This window comes from Macaca nemestrina, chromosome 9 (genome assembly GCF_043159975.1).
Source record: "Macaca nemestrina isolate mMacNem1 chromosome 9, mMacNem.hap1, whole genome shotgun sequence".
Classification (NCBI taxonomy): Eukaryota; Metazoa; Chordata; class Mammalia; order Primates; family Cercopithecidae; genus Macaca; species Macaca nemestrina.
Window position 1 is genome coordinate 119475384 of NC_092133.1, and position 23366 is coordinate 119498749.

Here is a 23366-nt window from a genome sequence, read left to right on the forward strand (position 1 = left end):
GCCCTTCTTTCTTTTCACTGGAGGGACTGACCAAATTGATCATATTGTGAACAAAAATAGCTAGCTAGAGCATCATATAACTTTAGGATGATTACAACAACGTGAGAATTAAAATGTATCCATATTTTAGCTTGACGATATTAACATACCTAAATTTACACAATGAGGTGATGTTGATCTGTGTAGAATTTTATGCTATACAGCCGGGTGCAGTGGCTCACATCTGTAATCCCAGCACTTTGGGAGGCCAAGGTGGGCAGACCACCTGAGGCCAGGAGTTCGAGACCAGCCTGGCCAACATGGTAAAACCACATCTCCACTAAAAATACAATAATTAGCAAGGCATGGTAGCACACACCAGTAATCCTAGCTATTCGGAAGGCTGAGGCAGGAGAATTGCTTGAACCTGGGAGGTGGAGGCTGCAGTGAGCCAAGATTACGCTGCTGTACTCCAGCCTGGGCAACAGAGCAAGACTCTGTCTCCCCCCACCCCACCCCACCAAAAAAACTCAGAATGTTATGCTCTACAACTGCAGTTTAAAGGATAGATATGAAAACAGCTAGGTAAAGTGTATAGCTTTAGGATGGTTAGAACATGAGAATTAAAATGTATATATATTTTAGTTTGATGATATGATATACCTAAACTTAAACAATGAATCGATGTTGATCTATGTAGAATTTCATGCTATACAATTGCAGTTTAAAAGATAGATGGTTTTCAGAGCCCATGAGAGTAAATGGTGGTAAACACATTGGGGAATGGCAGATGTCAAGTTGGAAACCATATGGCCATTTATTCGTGGTCTGTCAATGTCTTCTCACAACAGAGCTACTCAAATCCCAGGATGTCTGTTTCTGTAATAACTCCTTTCTCCTGGCCTCATGTGGTCTCAGCTTCTCACTACCAATTGCTCCCTAGTAGGTTTAACCCCTTCAGGCCTGTCTCATGTCTCCCTTCACTGCTCCTCCTTCTTAGATCACAGCTTTTCTGAAACCAACTCTGTGGACCTAGGTTACCGTCTTAGCCCTTCTACAGGAACCACATTCCATTGCCTGCATTCTGCTGTGTTCATATTGATCTCTGTGTAGGTTCTATTACCAAGCAAAAGAAAAAACAGCACAAGGTGAGCTGTGTCTGTGGAGCAAATTTTAAAAGGTGTGTTACGGATGACTTCTGATGAAAGGTGTTTTAGTTGTGCCAGTATTCTGATCCTCAGCCGAACAACATCAGCCCATGTGTCAAGAGAAGAAAGGATTGTCTGAGGCAACGGTCCCAGAGGGTAACACTACAAGACAATAATTCATAGATCTGCCAGGTTCAATTTTTCCTCAAAAATAAACATGAAAAAAACAATGATGGGGACCCAGATTAAAACAGCCCTCGTGCCAATTCTTCCTGGGTTCAGAGGAGGCACCTCCTCCACTGTGAATGCCCCACTGTGAACTTTTATTCAAAAATAAAAGAAGTTCCATGGGTATCCTAGGTGTACTGAGTGTGCGAGCTGGGGAAATTCTCGCGTGTAAGGCTAGGAGTTGATGCCATTTGTTACACAATTTTATAGGCTTATGAATGAAAAATGTGTACTTTCCCAGTTTTCATTAGTTATGAAAAAATCTAAGAGGTTCTAGGTTTATAAATTAGATGACAATAGCTTTGAAAACCCATCTGCTTTCCTTGGGTTTAGTTGGAGTCTGTGGCAGAGAACACGAGAGCACCTGCTAGTTTGGGGGCCAGGCCAGCGGCTCTGAAAGCCCCCAGGTGCGTTTCCCCGCAGTGGGCGCAGCAGGGTGATGGGGGAAGAACACCAGACGGGGAATCCCAGAACCAGCATTCTGGTCCAGGTGTTAATATTGTTTTCTTTCTTTTCACTTTTTTTAGTTTTAAAGAGACAGGGTCTCATTCTGTTACTCAGGTTGTAGTGCAATGGTGTGATCATAGCTCATTGAAGCCTCGAACTCCTCGATTCAAGTGATCCTCCCAACTCAGCCTGCTGAATAGGTAGGATTACAGGTGTGCACTACCACACCTAGCTAATTAAAAAAAATTTTTTTTGTAGAGCTGAGATCTCACTACATTGCCCAGGCTGGCCTCAAACTCCTAGTCTCAAGAAATCTTCCTGCCTAGGCATCCCAGAATGCTAGGATTACAGGCATCAACCATCACGCCTGGCCAACATCCCTTTCTTTATCTGTAAATAAGAAATCTCATGTAGATTTTCTCTAAGGCCCATTCCAATGATGAGATTCTGTGGATCCATATATTTACTGAGTAGCTACCTATATACAAAGCCCAGCGTTAAGACTGGTGAAGGAAAAGGGATCTGTAAGACATGCTTTCTGCCTTTGAAGAACTTATGTTCTAGTAGGAAAAATAAGACATGTGCATGAACATTAAAATATGACAAAGCAAGAATAACTTTGCCAAGTGTCAGACGAGTGCAGCAGACAAACACTCTGGTAGTTCATTGAAGAATGAGATTCTTATGGTTGGGGTGGCTAAGGAACACCTTTCTGAGAAGGTGAGAGTGGGTTCATGGATGATGAGTAGAATTTCAGTAGGTAAGAAAGAGGTCCCTTTCTTAGGTGTTGTAGGCAGGAACAAAGGCATGGTCAAGGACAAGAGATAGGAAAGTCTAGGTGCCTTGGGGGAATGGCTAGAATACTGACCCAACAAGTGAGTTACTCTCAGACAGTGGTTTTCCAGCTGTCAGACGGTGGGCATCAGAATCACCTGGAGAGTTTGCTAAATCAGATTACTGGGTCTAACATCCACTGTGTCTGATTCAGTAGGTCTCAGGTGGTGCCGAGGAATCTGTATTTCTAACAAGTCCCCAGGTGATAATGACCTGCTCGTCCAGGGAGTGCTCTTTGAGAACCACTGCTTTAGTGAGTAGAGGGACATGGTAATACAGGGTCACTGAACGTTCACATCACAATCTCCATTCTACCGTGAGCTTGGTTAAATCCTTTGGATAGCAATCACAATTGTCTAGAATTTCTCTATTATAAATATTGTCAACTAAATCTGCCAAGAGAAGATGGAAACAGGGAAGAAAATGAATATTTTGGGTAACTTCCTATTTACCAATGCTTTCCAAAATTACCTCATTTAATTCTCATCTCATTTCCATCAGATACATTATAATTCCCATTTCACAGATGAACAAACTGGGCTCAGAGACTTCAAATATCTCGCGTGAAGTCAGATAACGGCCAGGATCTATGAAGTGCTAGAATAATCTTGCATTCTAGTGTTAAGAAATCAGTGTGGAGATCTGACCTTTGAATCCTCTTCAAAGGAGGGCAGTGGTTCAAGAACCTCTAAAAATGAGTATTATTTCTGTCCCAAATCAGGTCCATCTGTATCGAGTGTTGCAAGAGTCACAAGAGACGGGTCAAATAGACCAACCCATGTTCATGTTATCTACAAATGTGGGGAACAAAAAAAACTTCTTCCAAGTAATGACTCCAGGGTACCCACGAGCCCCACAAGACTGCTCCATTTCAAAGGAATACCTTTGTGTTTTCAGTTCAAATAGCAAGTCAGTCAGCCAGCCAGGGAACATGGCTTGGAAATCTGAGATGGTCAGCAAAACCACTGCTTCTCCTTATTTGGATAAATAACAGCCTTAAAGACAACCAGTTTGGGAGTTGTACATGCCCTGAGGCTGGGCTTGGCAGGCATCTCTGCCCACACCCTGCTATGCCTTTTGCTGCACCAACAGCTGAAGGAGTGTAGCCAAATATTGACCAATCCCTTCTTCCCCACCAGGTACTGATACCGACAGGAGCCTCCTCTTCAGCGACACGATCTGCTTCCGTGTGTCCCAATAACAAACTGCCAGGTGGGCCTTTGAGTATCCCTACGTTTAAGTCAAGGCCTGTACTCCTGACACTGAGTAGCTCATGGACAGAACGGACAGCAAGTCAGTAAGTCATGCTCCGTATGATGAAGTGCCCGCAGAGAGTAAGGAGCTACACACTGTCTAGTTGCTCTTCTTACCCATTGCCTCCAGGAAGGAAAGACCTCCCTCCCACACAGGATGTAAGGCAAGTGAAGAAAATGCTTTGTAATCTACGGAGCACTTTTCAAAGTTCATGATTAGGGCCGAGCACGGTGGCTCACACCTATAACCCTAGCACTTTGGGAGTCCAAGGCGGGCTTGAAGCCAGGAATTTGAGACCAGCCTGGGCAACATAGCAAGACCCTGTCTCTGCACAATTTAAATTTAAAAAATTAGCCAGGCATGGTGGTGCATGCCTGTACCCTGGCTACTCGAAGGCCGAGGTGGGAGGATGGCTTGAGCCCAGAAGTTCAAGGCTGCAGTGAGCTATGATTATACCACCGCACTGCAGCCTGGGTGACAGAATACAATCCTGTTCCCCCATCCCCACCCCCCCAAAAAGTTCTTGATTAGCACCAAGAGCTTTCAACTCACTTCAAAAAGAATCAAGCTCCAGGCTGAAACAAAGGTAGCTTATCTTCCACCAATGCCCAAACCAACCTCCCCAGCCCTTTGTTTTTTTTTGCATTATCTTTACTTTTCTGAAAAGCAACATTAGAGCAATATTTCTTCCACAGAGGACAGGAAGATAAGCGACAATAAATAGAGGGGTTTCTTTAAATTAGGGCAGCAAGACACTGGGGCCATTTTGATGACCTTTCCTCCAATGCACTGAAGTATACAAATTAGTTTCCAATTTTTTTTTTTTTTTTAATTAAAAAGGGTTTAATTGGCTGGGAACAGTGACTCACGCCTGTAATCCCAGCACTTCAGGAGGCCTAGGAAGGAGGATCATTTGAGGTTAGGAATTCCAGACCAGCCTGGCCAACATGGTAAAACCCCGACTCTACCAAAATCATAAAAATTAGCTGGGTTTAGTGGCGGGTGTCTGTAATCCCAGCTACTACGGAGGCTGAGGCAGGCGAATCACTTGAACCTCGGAGGCAGAGGTTGTAGTGAGCTGAGATCACGCCATTGCACTCCAGCCTGGGTTGTAGTGAGCTGAGATCACGCCATTGCACTCCAGCCTGGGCGACAGAGTGAGACTCCGTCTCAAAAAAAAAAAAAAAAAAAAAAAGGTTTAATCCTCCTCGTCAATCAGTACTCCTCCACACCATCATCTTGAGGAAGGCAGTGGGGTGTGGTGGAGCGAGCACCAGATTATGACTCAAAAGGCTTGGTTTCTCCTTGCTGGGAATCTCTTCTTGGCTATGGTCTCATAACTGTGACTGTAGTCCTGACACTGAACTTCTCTGAGCCCCTGATTCAGCTCCTTAGTTGGTTCAGTAAAACCTTCTTGCACTTTCTCTTCTGGTGCTGTGAATACCTAATGAGTTCCATCACTGTTGTGTCACTGTGCACACATGATTATTAATATCACCAGCAAACATTCAGGGGTCTACTCAGTGAGCTGTGAGGCAGAAGAAAATGAATAAAACGGAAAATGCTCACTTACATATATTCACAGATGGAAGAAATGAATGACACATTTCGTTTTTGAGGTACAAGAACTGGCAAAAGAATGAGGACTCTGGATGCAGCCAATGTAAGAACATCACACTGTATTACATTTCAAAGACATCATATTTGAGAAAACGGTCCAGGCTGGACATGGTGGCTTACGCCTGTAGTCCCCACACTTTGGGAGGCTGAAGCTGGTGGATTGCTTGAGCTCGGGAGTTCGCAACAAGCCTGGGCAACATGGTGAAACCCTATCTCTACAAAAAACAGAAAAATTAGCCTGGTGGGGTGGCATGCACCTCTAGTCCCAGCAACTTGGGAGACTAAGGGGGGAGGATCATTTGAGCTCGGGAGGCGGAGGTTGCAGTGAACCACTGCACCACTGCACTTCAGTCTGGGCGACAGAGGGAGACTCTTGTCTCAAAAAAAAAAAAAAAAGTACTTTTCCTCATTCCTATTCCCAAATTAATTGATCATTCTGAACCCAGATCAGGCTATATAAAAGACTCCCAATCCATTTCATAGTGTTACAACAACAAATAGACTCAAATTGCAATTATCTATAATCACTGTGAGATGGGTGATTACCCACATCTTGGCATTGGATCATTCTCTTTTCCTTCCCATCTTACCACCTGGGAGAACATCTCTTTTGTGAATGAAAAGAGCATCCGTGTCATTACTTGTCTGTGGCCAGAATGCAAGCTTTGACTGGTGAAGAGGAAACTGAACTAATTAGCTCAAGATATGTGTTTAGAGGCTCTCGGAATTTCAACTACATTATCCATTCTAGTCCTGTCCCATATTTATATTAAAAACAGGGAGCTGGGTGCTTTAGCATGGTTCTTGATAGAAAAACATTTATCTTGTAATAATGCTCAAAATTAATTTTTGGCATAGCAAAAATTGGGAATTTAATGCAAATGTAGAGATGCTTTGTTATTGCACATATCTGTCGAGACGGCTTTGCACATATACTCACTGTATCTATATTTAAAATATAAAATTATATTTGGGTAGTTTTTATATTAAGATACTCTATGTATATGAGTACATATCTGTCGATAAAAATTCTGTGCCAAAATTAAAAATATCAAAATTCCACATCTGACTCATTTTTATGCTCTAGTCTCAAAGTGACACTGAATAGAAACTTATTAGCATTTCAGTGAATTTCTTCAGATCATTGTTACGAATAATAAAAATACAGAAACATTTTAAAACAACATATTTCAGTCTTAAAATGGTCAGATTAACATAATTATAGCCCGAGGTTGCCAACAGTGCCACATTTCTCATTTTCATGAAAATGCAGAGGTTCTCTCAGATTGCAAGCTAATAGGCTCCTCGGTCTAAATATATACAGTAAAATCTGCAACAAATTTCTGAAGCATTAAGATCTGAACCCTGCAGATATCTGGTGAGTAAGTTGCGCTGCAGTGGAGCAGACTTTTTTTTTTTTTTTTTTTTCAGTTACACAGCTGCTAGAAAATATATTTTTAGATTTGCTTTTAAAGGCAAGCAAAAACGGTTTCCACTTTGTGGATTTCCATCCATGATGTATCCATCATGATCCCTCAGTCCCTACTGCAAGGGGTCAACCATCTACAAAATGTTCTATTCCGTGTCCTCCTTCCTTGCAAGTGACTGCAAGGACTGGTACTAAATGCTCATTCTAGATGAAGCTATCAGACCCTGACCACCAATCCTATGCTTTAGAGGCGCTGACACGCATCAAAGTTGAAGCACCCTATAGATCAGGCCCCTGCTATTTCTGAGTTGCCCCATTGTTGGCATTGCTATGATTCCTTTTTGTTGTTTGTGTTTTTCTTTGGAACTCTTCCTACTCTGTCAAGGGTGCATGAAAAGGAACAGGTTCAAAGAATGAAACCAGAACAAGGCAAAGCACGACCTTTGATGTCACAAGAAAAGAAGAAAACGAAAGAAATCAAATACATGTGTCGATAAGTCAAACATATTTTCTGTTGCAGGAATATGGAGTGAGTTAGTGCTGCCTGCGTAATGGAAAGAGGTCCTCTAGCTTCAATGAAAAGCTAGGTAGTAACACCTTTTATCTGGAGAGACCTTAAATAAATAAATCTGCTCAAAAAACTATTTAATGAGTAGCTCTTCTTTTCTCCCAAATAGTAACATGCTGATGGTCCTGAGAACTCTTAGAGAAGAATTAGAATTCATTTGGACATCCAGTTTTTTTTTTTTTTTGGCCAATTGTATGCTTTTAAATCAAGTTTTACCCCGTCCCTTCCTTGAACCCTCAATTTAGGCTTCATCTTAAAGCCTTGGTTTTTATACTTCACACATTAACAAGATACCATCACCACTTTGGCTCTATCTTTATATCAGCTGTACTAGTACTCATTTAATAATTTTCTTTAAGTCAGTTTTAAATTGACTTTTTTCTCCTTAGTTGTGACTAAGAATTATAGTTGTGACTTAAGGAATTAATGGATATTAACTCTCAAGTTCTTTGTGCTACCAGTCTTTCCAACATTCATTCAAAACAACATCGTGTAATTATTACCATTTACGAACTGTTTTTCTAGTTGCCACCTAAAATCACTGGTTCCAAGCAATGGACAACTTTGAAAGTAATGTGATGAGTCATGCATTAACGTTTCAAACAGCATAACTGCAGGAGCTATTTGCCACAGCAAAGGGGCTGTTTTTTAAAACAATGCCATAATACTGTACAACCTTGTTCAGCCAATATTGTTTTATTCAAAGTAGCTCATAATTTGAAACAGCTGCTATTTTTCAGTTGACATGATGGCCTATTCTCCTTCCATAAAAAATACTGGATAATCTAAATCTGGTTAGTTTAAAATCCATTTATTTTTAGTCCAGGCTCACGCATTTCCAATTAATCAGCTCTGGCCTAACTACAGGATTTCTGGTTCTCTTTTAGTAAGATAATCCAGAAGAGAGAGAGAGAGAGTTTTCCTGCTTTCTAGAGGATAAGTGAAAGCTGGCTAGACTCAGTGACCACAAAAGATGGCTAAGAGAAGTCAAATAGATAGTGTTTTTCTAAATCAATCAAGAAGACAAACCTCGTAAGCTCCAGAGGGGTGAGAACAAAAGCAGGGAACAGGCTGAAATGGCACTGCATAGCGACAAGGGTCTGGTCTTGGGAACAGTGACTTGAGATCCATCCCTATTTTTGCCTCTTCTTTGTGATCTTGACCATGTCACTCCAACCACTCTGGGCCTCCTAGGTCTCAAGTTACAGGGCAATGGGTTACAAAAGATGATGCCTAAGACCTTCTTTCTATTTCTAAAGCCCTAAGACTCCAAATACGTCAGGCCTCTTTCTTTCTTGTTTTCATTTTTAATTTTTGTGCCAACATAGTAGGTGTATGTATTTGTGGGCCACATGAGATATTTTGATACAGCATGCAATGTGTATAATCACATCAGGGTAAACGGGGTGTCTGCCACCTCAAGCATTCATCCTTTGTGTTACAAACATTTCGGTTATACTTTTCTTTTTTTTTTTTTTTTTTGAGACAGAGTCTTGATCTGTTGCCCAGGCTGGAGTGCAGTGGCACAATCTCGGCTCACTGCAAGCTCCGCCTCCCGGGTTCACGCTATTCTCCTGCCTCACCCTCCCGAGTAGCTGGGACTACAGGCGCCCACTACCTTGCCTGGCTAATTTTTTTTTTTTTTTTTGGAGTTTTAATAGGGATGGGGTTTCACCGCATTAGCCAAGATGGTCTAGATCTTCTGACCTTGTGATCTGCCCGCCTCGGCCTCCCAAAGTGCTGGGATTACAGGTGTGAGCCACATCGCCTGGCAGTTATACTCTTTTAGTTATTTTAAAATGTACGATTAAATTATTTTTGACTGTAGGCATTATGTTGTGCTAGCAAATACTAGGTCTCATTCATTCTTTCTAAATGATTTTTCTGTACCCATTAAGTGTCTTTTAAAAAATTATTATTAGTTTCAGGGCTGTTTCTTGAGGGAGCACTGGTGATGCAGGTCGGGTTTGTCTTCTCAATTACAAACCTGCGGTAGCCAGCTCTAGTTCCTCAAAAGCGGACAGAGTATCCATGACTTCTGCAAATCACATGTAAGCAGAGATCACCTGCTCCACAAGAAAAAGTAGGACAGAAGAAAATGTGTTACCAGTAGGCAAAATGTATCTTAAAAGCACTTTTTTCTTTTTAAAAGATTAGCGTGTTCTTCTCCCTTCCCCTAAATTTATATAAAAGTAACACATGCTCATTTGAGAAATGTTGGAAAAAGCATCAAGAGAAACACGGTCCCCTGGAAGCCCTCTAAGGGGTTGGGTCTGGGACCCAGGGAGCCTAGGCCGATGTGGTAGAGAACAGCCTAGTATGGTCTGGGATGCCTTGCTGAGCACCCACAAAGAACACAGAAAAACAAACCCCAGCAAGTGAAAAATACGTAGGTACAAGGGATGCAACTTGAAAATGCAAGGACATATGTCCCCAGTCAAAGGCAATTTCCGCCAACACCTATACTTATAAGAGCAAAGAAAAGGGATGTGGTTTGGATATCAAAGGGCAGAGGGATGTGGCAAAAACCTCTCATGTGCACTCCAGCCAGCAGCGACTCAGAACTCTTCGGGAGCCAACCCTAGTACCTGCTGGGGAGAAGGAAGGTTCTGCTCCAATCAACTTGGAGTTGTGTTGGTTGTGTAGCCAATCCTGGATTTTAGGCTGAACTGGGGCTGGAAGCCTTGATCCTGAAGCCTGTGTTGGGAGCAGCTGCATCCCCTGTTGATGCTGTTAGCAGTAATTACGTTGCATAACAAGTCACCAGGATATTTTTGCTGCTGTGTTGATGTCTCACTCTTCAGGAGGAGGTGGGAAGAGCAATGTTGAAGGTGAAGTTTGGGCTCTCAGGCAGCTGAGCCAGCTGCCCTAACTTCAGAATCCTCCAACTTCAGCCTTAACATTCTTCCCGGCCCCCTCCTGAGAGCTCTGCGAGCAGACTGAAGGGCAGTGGGCAGGCACAGTTAGCCAGTCTCCATTCAAAGATACTTTCTAGCTCCCAAATCAAGCTCCCAGACAAGCTCCCTGCTCTGTCCTATGGAAACCTTTTTTATGAGCAACACAGCACATGAAGCAAAGAAGAAAACAGGAAAGGTCTGTGTAGTAAAGAGGAAAGAGCCGTTTATCCAAAGTGCTTTTCTCTATCTCTACACTATCTGATGTTCACTGTTTTCATTATGCTCTGAGTAAGTTGTAACCAGGTCCCTGGATAAACAACCAGTGTGATACTAGGTTTTGGATGCTACAGATCTAAAATAAAATAAAATTCCAGAAAAATACAAAATAGTTTATCCTGAAGCCACATAAACATTAGACCTGAAGCTCTCAGCTACTATTGAGGCTGTGCCATCCAGGACTTAAAAACAAGGAAGACAGCCTGGATTTAAACCCCAGCTCTGCTACTTACAAGTGTGTGATCTTGATCTTGTTCCTCTCTGAGCCTTGGTTTTCCAAACTTAAAATGGGTGTAATAGTACCTATTCCGTAGGGTTATGATGATGACTAAATAAAATAATAGATATGATGTAAACCACATTGGATAACAACTTCTCATGTATATTAACTCATCTATAAACTGGGATAAAGATACCCACAGAAATATGAATAAGCAAATTCATGAACACATGTACTTTTGAAAGGAAACAGACTAATTTAAAAGGACATTGCTCCTACTAAATTCCTTTAAAGGAAATCAATGCAAAAATATTGTGACTGAATTATTGCAAGAGTTGACAGAATAGTTATCTCAAGTAAACATAATTTCTGTCAAAGACCTTTTCAGGCAATCACTAAACCTGATATAACAGACTTGTTATATCAAGCTTGCTATTTAAAAACTGTAGAAGTTTTAAATGTGATTTTATACAGATTAAATTGCTATTTCTTTAAATTTTTTTCGAGACCAGAATAAAGGCTATTTTTATTTTACAATTTAAAGTGATTTTCATAAGAACAAAATACCAAAGAATTTTTCCCTGGAATGTTAAAGGACACATATGAATTTCCCTCCTCGTTTGTACCATGCCTTCAAATTATCGACTTTGCCTCAGACACTGTATGTAAGTCAACATCTTCATAAAAACACTGAAAATTGTCACAGAGCACATAAATCAACAAGACCTGTAAAAGCAAACTATGTTGGCACTTTAAATCCTTTTCCAAATTATAAGGTTAGCCAGAAACAAGACCACAAGATTTATAGATTGAAGACAGCCCAGTTTAATTTAAGTGGATTTCAAAAAAACAGAATAATATCAATAACAAAGAGAGGTTCTCTTCTAAGCAGTGTGCAAGAAGTTAAAATAAAACCTAAAATTCCAATTTCCTATTGCATTGAACTTGAATACAGAAGACAAGTTAATGAAAGATAAACGTGCCAGAGCATGAAAAAAAATTCTAAAGATAATATCTTATCATAAAGGCACAGTTCTTACCTTACATTTTCCGTGAGCCTTTCTTTTCTAGAAGAAACTTTCTAGACTCACAGAGACCTCGAAACCACCCCTCTCTCCAATGCTTTCAGCTTTGCCTGTCTTCATGGTGACTAAATGCAAGCCTTGGGTTTTTTACAGAAGGAAGCTTTTAGTCAAAATATGTGGTTTAAAGGAGCAGTATCCACTCTTGTTAAAACTATTTCACGGACATTCAGAGGTTTTGTTTCTACTCTATGAAAGTTAATTCTGAGTAGGAAGGCATTTTTCCTGTCCCGGAAATCAGCATAACTAAAACCAATGCTGAGCTAACGAGAAATGTTTCTTCCATGTGTTCTGTCTGGCAGAAACTGCAAGCCATATCAAGGAAACACGTGATGTTTATAAATACAATATGGCTCATGTTGTCATAACCTCTCAATGACAAAAAATAAAAAAAAATAGTACAAGGAAAAGCAAGCAGCTACGCAGCAGGAAAGATGAGATTTGTATCACTTGGAAGTTGCATATCAGATGTGCATATATTACCTTTTCTTGCTTCTTGAAAAATAAGACTTTGTAACTGGAAGCAGAGAAGGAGCAAGAAAATATCTCCCACGTTCTGGATAGCCACTGTATTCAAATGTGTTTGCCTAGCTAATCATTTCCGTAAGAGTCCTTCCTTATCAATCATAACAGAAGCATCTTTTTTTGCCTCCCAGAAAAGCACAGTATAAAAAAGATTTCATTACGTATATCACTCATAAATGAGTTCCACAGTGTTAACTCCAGCGAATTATAGAACACAGACAAGGATTTCATCTAGCTTGAACTGATGTGAAAAATTATAGACGTCCGTATCATTATTGATTATTGAGTTAATTGATTATTGTCCGTATCTTTATTGCTTTTTGCCAATATATCTTCAGGATCTTGCGTGAGAGCTGAGACCAGAGGAAGGATCTGACTCACTATGGCTGATTGAGTGAATCAGTAAACGCTTACAGTAATGAAGTTAGGTTAACTGCTCTAAAGTCATCACCCTTACGTTATAAGTTTAGAGATATTTGAAATACTGACTATCAACTCAATCTAAAAGCAAGGGGCCAGGCACAGTGGCTCATGCCTATAATCCCAGCACTTTGGAAGGCCATGGAGGGAGGATCCCTGGAGCCCAGGAGTTCAAAGCCAGCCTGGGCAACATAGGGAGACTCTGTCTCTACAAAGAATTTAGAAAATTAGCCAAGTGTGGTGGTGTGGGCCTGTAGTTCCAGCTAATCAGGAGGCTGAGCAGGGAGGATCACTTGAGCCAGGGAGGCTGAGGGTGCAGTGAGCCATGATTGTGCCACTGCACTCCAACCTGGGTGACAGAGCAAGACCCTGTCTTCAAAATAAAATAAAAATAAAGCAAAATAAAAGCAAGATTTACCCTAGTGAATTATAAACACAGCAAAATCAGATCTATCTTATTTAGATTTGTTATCTAGGGATTTAGCTTACTTTCTACCACAGGTGAATTTAACTCCTGAAAAATCCAGCCCCTCCCCCCACAAAAAAGGTTAGATAAGTGTGTATTTCTGATGAATACTTATTTTAATCTGACAAAGAAGATTTTTTTCTTTATTGTTATTCTTAAACTTCAGGTTACTAACTTTTTTTTGTTTGTTTTTTTGAGATGGAGTCTCACTCTGTCACCAGGCTGGAGAACAGTGGTGTGATCTCGGCTCACTGCAATCTCTGCCTCCTGGGTTCAAGCGATTCTCCTGCCTCAGCCTCCCGAGTAGCTGGGACTACAGGCACGCACCACCAAGCCCAGTTAATTGTTGTATTTTTAGTAGAGACAGGGTTTCACCATGTTGACCAGGATGGTCTCGATCTCTTGACCTTGTGATCTGCCTGCCTCAGCCTTCCAAAGTGCTGGGATTACAGGTGTGAGCCACCACGCTCAGCCCAGGGTTATTAACTTCTATCAGATTACACCGATGGACTGAGGAAAGGCAGACATTCTTATTTCTCCTTTGGGTCAGTGGCCAATACTGGGATAAATTAGGTAATGTGCTATAAGCCTCAAACATGTACCTTTACAAATCATTGGATTGCCCTTAGTAGATAAGGCACTAACTAACTGAAAGCTGGTGATAGAAAAGGGCTGAAGTAAGTATCTTTTTCTATCCAGGTATTTAATAAGAATCTACTCAGGGCAGGGCACTGTCTGAGAGAGCCACAGGGAGTATGAAGATGAATGAAATGGAGACCCCGTTCCCGAGAAGCTTAGAGCTGAAAGACACTTAAGATGCGTGGACAGAAAACCAACACTACATGTTCTCACTCATAGGTGGGAATTGAATAATGGACACAGGGTGGGGAACATCACACACCGGGGCCTGTCATGGGGTGGTGGGAGAGGCGGGAGGGATAGCATTAGGAGATATACCTAAGGTAAATGATGAGTTAATGGGTGCAGCACACCAACGTGGCACATGTATACATATGTAACAAACCTGCACATTGTGCACATGTACCCTAGAACTTAAAGTATAATAAAAACAAACAAATAAATAAATAAATAATAAATAAATACATCATTCATAAGAAAAAGAATAAAATGGTGAAAGGAAGAAAAAGAAACATGCATCAATAACTCAGTGCAGGCAGGAAAAGGAGAGTGCACAAAGACAGCAGGGCAGGGAGGTGAAGTTCTATGGAAGTTTCGAGAAGGGACAGTGAGTGGTGAGGTTTGGAAAGAGAAGAGTGAGAGAGGCTTGATGAAGAGAGTGGCTTCTGGGTTAAGTCTTCAGAAATGCGTGGCCCATGGACATGTGGCGATGACTCATGGACATGCTGATGAAGACAGTGGTGGAAAAGAAAGGACGGTAGTGACCACAGGCGTGATTACAAAGGCCAATTCTAGAGTTGGCCTGCCTGGCTCTAAATTCAGCTCCGCTTCTCTTTAGCTGGGTAGCTTTGAGCAAGTACGCTGACCTCTCTAAGTCTCAGCTTCCACTTCTGAAACAGGAGGAGAATAAGAACGCCTCTCACATTGTATAGCTGTGAAAATCAAATGGCAGTAAATACAAGCAAATTGCTCAGTATGGTGACTGGCACAGAGTAAGCACATCAGGAATGTTAGTTAGTGATACCACTGTCATTGCATGAGTGAAGGGGGTATTACGGCTGGGTCAAGAATGATCTCTAAATAGATGATCAGCTAGGCATGTTTTCTGAAACTTCCATTTCTGTGGGATTCTTTTGTTACCATGGGATGACTTGATAATCCCTGAATCCCAAACCCTTCTTCTCAACCAGAACACTGCCCTGTGAGAAAAAGTGCTCTGAGTTTGGTGGCCACTGCAGACACACATACTAAATGGGCAAACCACTCCTTTTCTTTCCTTTTTTTTTTATTTTTATGGATATCTTTTATAGTATGCTCAAAAGAGGAGAGAATGAAGCAAAATTAAATATAAAAAGATACCATGAAATAGACGCACAATGAAATTAAGAAATGAAACAAATGTTAATAAAGGATAGTTTGTGTGTTCTGAAGTCTTAGTAGGAACATCATTTCAAAATTGCAAAACTTAAATGGAAATATCAAGGAAGGGAGTCTATGGGCTCTGTATAAAGGAGCAGAAAGAAGTTCAAATCCAGGGACTGATACTGATCAGATGTGTGAGCTTGGGAAAGACCTGTTTGGCTTCAGTCTTATCACCTGTGAAAATGAAATCTGTATACCCACTTCGCAGAGTTACTGACTCATTTAAATAATATGTAAAGTACTTAACACATTGCCTACTCAGCAGACACAAAAAGGTTTGCTATCTTCTATCTAGAACAACGATGGTAGAGAATGAACACTAGTTATATCCTGATAGATTGCACCAAGAAATTAATAGAGTCCCTATACATTTTTACAGTTTTACAGAAAAAAGAAGTCAAAGTGGAGTGTGCAACAAAAGGAAGATGAAAGTAGGAAAATTAAAAAGAGAGTCCAGGAATGAAGCCAACACACAAAACACACGCCACAAATGCCTGTACCCTTGCTGTGGGTGGGCCACAAATTTAATTCTAAGCTTTAGAGTAGCAACACAAAGAGGGAAAATGATCACTTACAAGATTCAAAGTGTCCATATGATAAAAATAAACCAGGAGAAGCACAACTATTTCTGGTGATGAGAACAGAGAGATATTTTTACAGTGGGTCCTCATTAATGACAGAAAATGAAAAATATGGCATTTGTAGGACCATCCGTAGGACACTCAGCGCATCCTGTTTAACAAGTGTGTTTACTCTGCACTCACCAGGGGTTAAGATGCCATGACCGGTTTTCGGAGGGATGTGAAGATGACCCGTCTCATAATATGGCTTGTGCCTTTGAAGAGTGTACAGTCTTTTGGATGAACACACATTTAAATGATTATAACACAACACAAATGTGCAACAGGCCCCCAAAAGGGAACGATGAATTCTGACAGGGCATTAGCGAAAGCTTCCTGGAGTAGGTAGTCTTTCATTGGGGCTCTAAAAACAAGTGTTTATTATTTTGTAAAAGATTTTATTATGGGCTGGGCATGGTGGCTCACGCCTGTAATCCTATCACTTTAGGAGGCCGAGGCAGGTGGATCACCTGAGGTCAGGAGTTCGAGACCAGCCTGGCCAACATGGTGAAACCCCGTCTCTAGTAAAAAACTACAAACTTTGCCAGGAGTGGTGGTGTGCACCTGTAATCCCAGATACTCAGGCGGCTAAGAGAGGAGAATTGCTTGAACCCGGGAGGTGGAGGTTGCGGTGAGCTGAGATCTCACCACTGCACTCCAGCCTGGTGACAGAGCAAGACTCTGTCTCAAAAACAAAACAAAACAAAACAAAACAAAAACAAACAGATTTTATTACGAAAATTTTCAAACACAAAAAGTAGAGGAAACAACAAAAGGTACCCACATCATCCAGCTTTGACATTTTTCAACATTTTACCAATCTTGTTTCATCTACTTCCACGTTTTCGTTTCTTGGTTTGCTGCAGTATTTTAAAGCAAGTCCCATTTGTCATGTCATTTAACCTGTAAATACTTTAGTATGTTCCATCTTTTAAAACATAACCACTAACCTATTATTATGCCTAATAGAATTACCAGCTATCCCTTAATATCTCCTGATTCCTAACACATGTTCAAATTTCCCAAATAGTTTTAAAGATGTATTTTACAGTTGCTTTGTTCTTCTCAAAATCTGAAGATGGTGCATAGGCCACATTTTGTTATGATGGTACAGAAGGCCCCTGAGAAACTTAACTGCGCTCCCTCCCACACTTTTTTTTTTCATGCCAGCAATTTGCTGAAGGAATTAGACAACTGTCCTGGAATATGTTAGATGAGTAGAATTTTGAAAGACAGATATGTAGAGAGGGAGAGTGAATTTGAGACACTTGGAAAAAGAAAACAGGAGAATGAGATGTGGGAAGTAAGAACTGTTAGGTGATTCAGTAGATAAACAATGAAGGTTGTAATTTCAGCAGCCACAGTGCCTGGGTTTAAATCTCTGCTACTCTCTGGCTGTGTGGCCTTGGGAAAATCTCTTAACACAAGGAGCTGTCTCCTCATCTGTAAATAGGGGGACTTATACCAAGACCTGTCTCAAAAGTTTATCTTGAGGATTAAATAATTAAAATTACTGACCAGGAGTGGTGGCCCATGCCTGTAATCCCAGCACTTTGGGAGGCCGAGGCAGACGGATCACCTGAAGTCAGGAGTTTGAGACCAGCCTGACCAACATGGAGAAACCCCGTCTCTACTCAAACAAATACAAAATTAGCTGGGCGTGGTGGCACATGCCTGTAATCCCAGCTACTCAGTAGGCTGAGGTGGGAGAATTGCTTGAACCCAGGAGGCAGAGGTTGCAATGAGCAAAGATCACACCACCGCACTCCAGCCTGGACGGCACAGCGAGACTCCCTCTCAAAAAATAAAAAATAAAAAAAATAAAAAAAAATTCCCACAAAAGTGCTTAATAAATGCTCAAATAGGTTAGCTATTGTAAGAATACTGGTACAGGCAGTGGCAGAAGGTGCATCTGTTAGAGACCTTGCAGAGGGGAGTGGATGAGCTCTGGTGACCAGGTGAATGCATTGGAAGAACAAAGGTCAGGCAAGAGAAGAATCATTGACAATTCAATGTTTTACATCCCTTCTTCCACATTCCCCAAAATATGCATGCATACACATACAGGCACACATGCATGTGCACACACATACACACACCCCATCATAACCCCTCCATTCTTCAAAAGGTAATCAAGAAGGATAAAGACTTGAGTGGGAGAAATATTAGGAATTTTTTCTTCAACAGAAAGGATTGGAAACTGTGGAAATAATCTCCATGTGAAGACACTTAGAAGCTGAACATTTGGGTCTTGAATTCTAGAGATGGCAGAGCTAGGGATATGGCTTCGTGGGTCATCCACATCGATGTAATAGTCAAACAAGTGGTAAGATAAGAATCACAAGTGCAAAGGTTCAGATAAAAAAGCAAATTTATAAAAACAAAACAAATAAACCCCAAACTAGAGAAGCCGCTTGAACACACGCAAGAGGAAGAAGAGTTAGGGAATGAAGGAGGCTGAGGTGTCTGTGAATGCAGACGAGGAATTTAGACACAGCAGTGCCATGGAGACCAATGATTTCTAAGGAGATCACTCACTGGTGTCAAACACAAAGGTCAGTAGAAGAGGAGTGGGAGGCAGCAATTACCTTGGGTATTAGGGAATGATTTCACAAGTAAGGCCAATCTAGCAATTGTCTATATGCAAGTAAAAATCGAAGACATGCAAGAGAAATTAAAGGAAGCAGAGAAGAGGGAGAGTATAAAATGATGAGAGCAGAGGGTCTTGGAAAGTTGTCTTAAAGCACACAAGAAGGTGGAGAAGCCCCCACACTATGAAAAGCCACCAGGTTTGGTGACTAGCAAGTCACCCTCAAAGCAGGAGAACTGTCCAGTTCCTTCAACAAACAGGTGGTATGGAGAAACGTGTACTTTTTGAGAATCATGAAATGGAATGGTTCCATCTTCGAGTTGTACATTTGTGAATTTAAAACCCTGTGAGGACATATATAAATTTTGCAAAAGGGCCTGTTCCATATGGTGAGCTCAGTCCCTTGGGAACTGAATTATCAAAGCTCCTATCTGATGTAAGGAAACAAAAGCCATGCAATTAAATGAGATCAGGGTGGTGCGCAGAGAAACAGGAGCCAGGTGTGCTGACTTCCAGCCGAGAACCACAGGTCTCCTTAGACAGACTAGCCTCAGAAACGCTCAGCTAGATGCTAGATGAAAATCTAGATACACGTTTTCCCCACGAAGCATGCATTTCACGCACACTCTAAGGCCTAGTCTAGCACGCTTCCTGAGTAACACATTTCCAATCATAAGACCGCTCTGGGAAGACTGTTTTAGATGGAGAGTTTTACATTTTCTTTTCTTTCAAAGGCAAGATATCACATTCATTGTTTAAGGAAAGTCTCCGAAACCCCTGAGGAGTTCTGGTGTGACTGCTGTTGCCCCTCTGCTTATTCCAACCGATGTTTTTCATGACATGCATGTTTATTGGTCATAAGCAGGCAGCTGGGAGTTCTGTGCCAGGCTGTCTCTGGAGGCTGGAGAATGAGGTCTAATGACATCAGGGGCAGGACTGCAGTGACTGACTCGTGTGAGCAGTTAGCGTTGAATTCCTTCATGGCCATACTCACATTGCAAACATACGGGAGGGTGGAGTTCCCTAACCCCACCCTGCAGTGTGGTTTAGTCTACAACAATTGATCCTTGCTCTGTTCCCTGCTTCTCTTCTCCACCATGGGCAGCTGCCTGTGCAGCTGGGCTCCAGAGGCAGGGCTCAACAAAGCTTCCTGCCCTTTAATGGCAATGCAGCCACACTCATCAAAAAAGGAAAAAAAATTCCAACCTGCAGAGCCAAAAGGTGAGGGCAGCTGAATTCCATGCCTTTTAGTGTCTGCAAACTGTGAACAGGAACCAAGTTGCAAACTGCAGGCATGATCACACCTAGCTGGCTTTGAAACCGCTTTCTATTTCTCATTTCTAAGTAATCCACATTGAAACACAAAAGCTTGTCTGTTGGTTAGATGGTGAACATTTACTGTCCCTTCATTTGGGGACAACGATTGAGTTTCCCACACACTCACAATGAGAGCTTAAAGTAGGCTCTGGGCAACCTAGAAAAAGTGACCAGCAGGGTTTCATCTTCAAGGAAGAACAGAACCACTCTGCAGAAACCCGTAGCACATGCTCTGCATTCTGATCAGCTTTGTTCATACGGTCAATATTTGATTCTCTCAGTCCTCACTGATGCTCCTTAGGTAGGTACCAGAGCTTCTGGAGGGTTAAAACAGGTGTCCTTCCAGCCCCAAACAAGATTATTAGAGGCGATTCTGGGGCACCTGTGTGGAAATGGCTCTATGCGACAGGAACAGAACTCAGCACCATGGAATTCCAGTGTGAAGGCTAGACATATCAAAAAATAAAAATATTCAAAGAGTAAAGACATTGATGAATGTCTCCGAGAAAGAGAATAACAGAGTAAGAAAAGGCAAATGGTGCTGTAATATTTAGTCCATGCTTCACGACTGGCATGACTCAATCTGTCTCCATGTGGCTCTGGTTTACACATAAAGTATAACCGGAGAAATAAACCTCAAAATCCTAGAATTTCTGAAGTAGCAACACAGCTTTCAATTCAAGTCACACATCATTTCTGACACAAAAATAACAGCAGCTGAGTACGTGAGAGGCCTTTCCCTCCAGAAGTGTAGGCTCTGATCCCACAATGTCGTCATTCGTATTCCAGTCCAGAAGGACACAGACCTTCTCCCAGCACTTTCAGCTAGATCTCCTGGCTTCTTTTCTGGTTCTAAACTTACCCCATATGGAAAGCAGAATGGTGGTCCCTGAAAGATGTCTGCATTCTAGTCCCCTCAACCTGTGACTACATCAGGTTATATGGAAAAGGGAGAGTCAAGGTTGCCAGTCAGCTGACCTTGAAATAGGGAGCTTTTTCTGGAGGATTGGGTAGGCTCAGTGTCCTTAAAGTGTCCTTAAAAGTGGACGTAGGTAGGTACCAGCAGCTCTGGTACCTACCTACGGACCACAGAAGCAGGATCAAAGGGAAGCTATCATGCTGGGTTTGAAGATGGAGGAAGAGGACAGCAAACCAAGAAATGTCAGTGACCTCTAGAAGTTGGGAAAAAAAAGAAAAGATTCTCCCTAGGGCTTCCGGAAAAGAATGCATAACTGTTGGTGACCCCTTATGTCAGACCAGAGAGATTTCCAGTCTACAGACTCTAGAACTGTAAGACAGTAAATCTGTGTTGTTTTAAGCCACTGAATTTGTCCTAATTTATTACAGCAGCAACAGGAAACTAATATGTGCTATCCGGAAGCAGAGACAGCCTCACTCAGAAACAACACTGCAACTCCAAGACAGAACAGTGTCTGGGTTTCTTTGGCAATAAAAGGTAATCATTTATTTTTTTTTCTAGTTAAACGAGCATCCAGCCAAGTGCTAATCTGTAGAAAAGATGAGAAAAAATGGCCCAGTGTCTTCCAAATGTGTGTGTGTGTGTGTGTGTGTAGGGGGTGCGCGGCTGAGAAGCTAATCTTTTTACCTCCCAGTTTTGCTACAGAGGAATGTAGCATTATTTTTAGAAACTCAATTCCTTTCTAGTGGACCTGCATTAATGTGATCTTAAAATCTGCTTTTTCAGTTTCTCCTTTTTTTTTTTTTTTCTTCAAAACATCCCTGTGTGCTTTGAATGCTCGGATAATCTCCTGAGACAATCTAAATCTAGAGAATTTTAGTTCCCAAATCATGCAGATTTTTGTATTATGCCCTCAACATGGTTCAGAGAGGATTTGATAATATTTAAGACAGCACAACAACAAAATTCTTCCAGGGTAGCTCCTGAATTAGAAGGTGAGAAATTGTATTAGAATGTTAGGACTTGGAAGAGCTCATGTAAGAATATGAATAGATTTTCCATGCAATTGTGCACCTTGCTGTCTGCCTGTTTGTATGTTAGGTTTCCTTTAATTGGAGGAAAAAAATGCAAGAGATCTTCTGAGCCGGTTAATGTATTATGGACCAGGGACCCTTTGATAGGAAGATTTTCAGAATTTATTTAAAGTAAGGACATAACTCCTTGCTTAAAGATAAATTAGGATGTGCCCGGCCTTATTTTAATCCCTTTGCCCTAAATAACCAGGAAATCTTACTTTTCTACCAAGAACAAATAATGATCCACTAGGTCAGATGAGTATGGAGAACCCCCCAAAACTCAGCTGTAGAGTATGATTACATCAGGAGTAAAAGCAAGAGGAAGGATGCTTTGACCCACTGAATAAAATTAAAAATAGGACAGAAACACTTACCCTCAGGTCTCCATTCATAGTTTTTGGTGTGTGATTAAATGCATGTGCAGGATCCTTGTTGTACACTTTGAGGAGTGATCTGTCTTGAATGTTCCTGGAATCAAAAACATCAATTACTATGGCAGATGAAAGAAGCCTGACTTTGGCCATTTCCTTAGCCTGCCCTTAAAGATCAGGTAAAAAACATGAACACACAATGCAAAGGCTATCTACAATACGCCGGTCAAAAGCTATGTGACCATAAAACAGGCAATTATAAATAAGGAAAAGAAGAAGAAAAATGACTTCAGCTTTTCTCTCCTTTTCTTGTTCCTCAGGAAAGTATCATTTCTCCAGTGTAGCTCCCCACCCATAAACATTGGGTAGCACGAACTTTCTTTCAAGATGCCGAGTATGGAAAGTTAAGACTTTAAAAAAAAGACAATAAAGTTCCAATATTTACAATACATTCAAAGAGATTTGGTTAATATTTAAATATTTAATTATTTACTTTTCCCAAACACCTGGTTTGCTGCTTATCTAATGAATGAACATGAAAGAAGATTTTCTTTTCTTTTCTTTTTTTTTTTTTTTTTGCCTTCAAACACTTTCGGCAACTGAAAGAAAAGGTATCTGGAGTCCAGAAAAAAAAAAAAAGAAACAGTATCACAAACATCTAATATTTTTACTATGCCTTTTTCCTTTCCATAGTGGGTTAGAAAAATAGTTTTTCTATGTACAAATCGAATTGCTGGATGTGAAGAAATAGCAGCAGATAAGTGCTTCTTTTTTCTCCGAACCCAGCTCTTAGAGCCAAGGTGTCATAACGTAGCAAAAGACAGGGTCAGAGCCTACCTTAAAATTATTGAAGAGCACCTGAATATCTACGAAGTCCCTCTCCCTCCATGTTCAGCTTTCATCAGCAAAAGGGCCACCCAGGGCCCTTTTGGCTCTGTCTACACTGCGATCCCTTCCAATGCCGGCTCGGCTAGCTCAGAGAAATGTGTGCAGAAGGACGAATTCCTCTCCTCCAGGTG

General features: G+C 41.3%; 1 protein-coding gene across 28 annotated transcripts in view; it reads right to left on the minus strand.

Annotated features, from left to right (window-relative positions):
• Positions 1 to 23366, minus strand: part of LOC105480028 (KIAA1217 ortholog) — a 910528-nt gene that overhangs the window by 85607 nt on the left and 801555 nt on the right. For 25 of the 28 annotated variants that reach the window (XM_071070358.1, XM_071070357.1, XM_071070374.1 and 22 more), the window contains one exon: positions 22351 to 22444. In XM_071070358.1, the coding sequence (XP_070926459.1) occupies positions 22351 to 22444 (94 nt within the window). Of the gene's footprint in view, positions 1 to 11940; positions 13115 to 22350; positions 22445 to 23366 lie in introns of those variants that run through there. The other 3 variants (XM_071070376.1, XM_071070367.1, XM_071070369.1) reach the window with 3 other exon arrangements.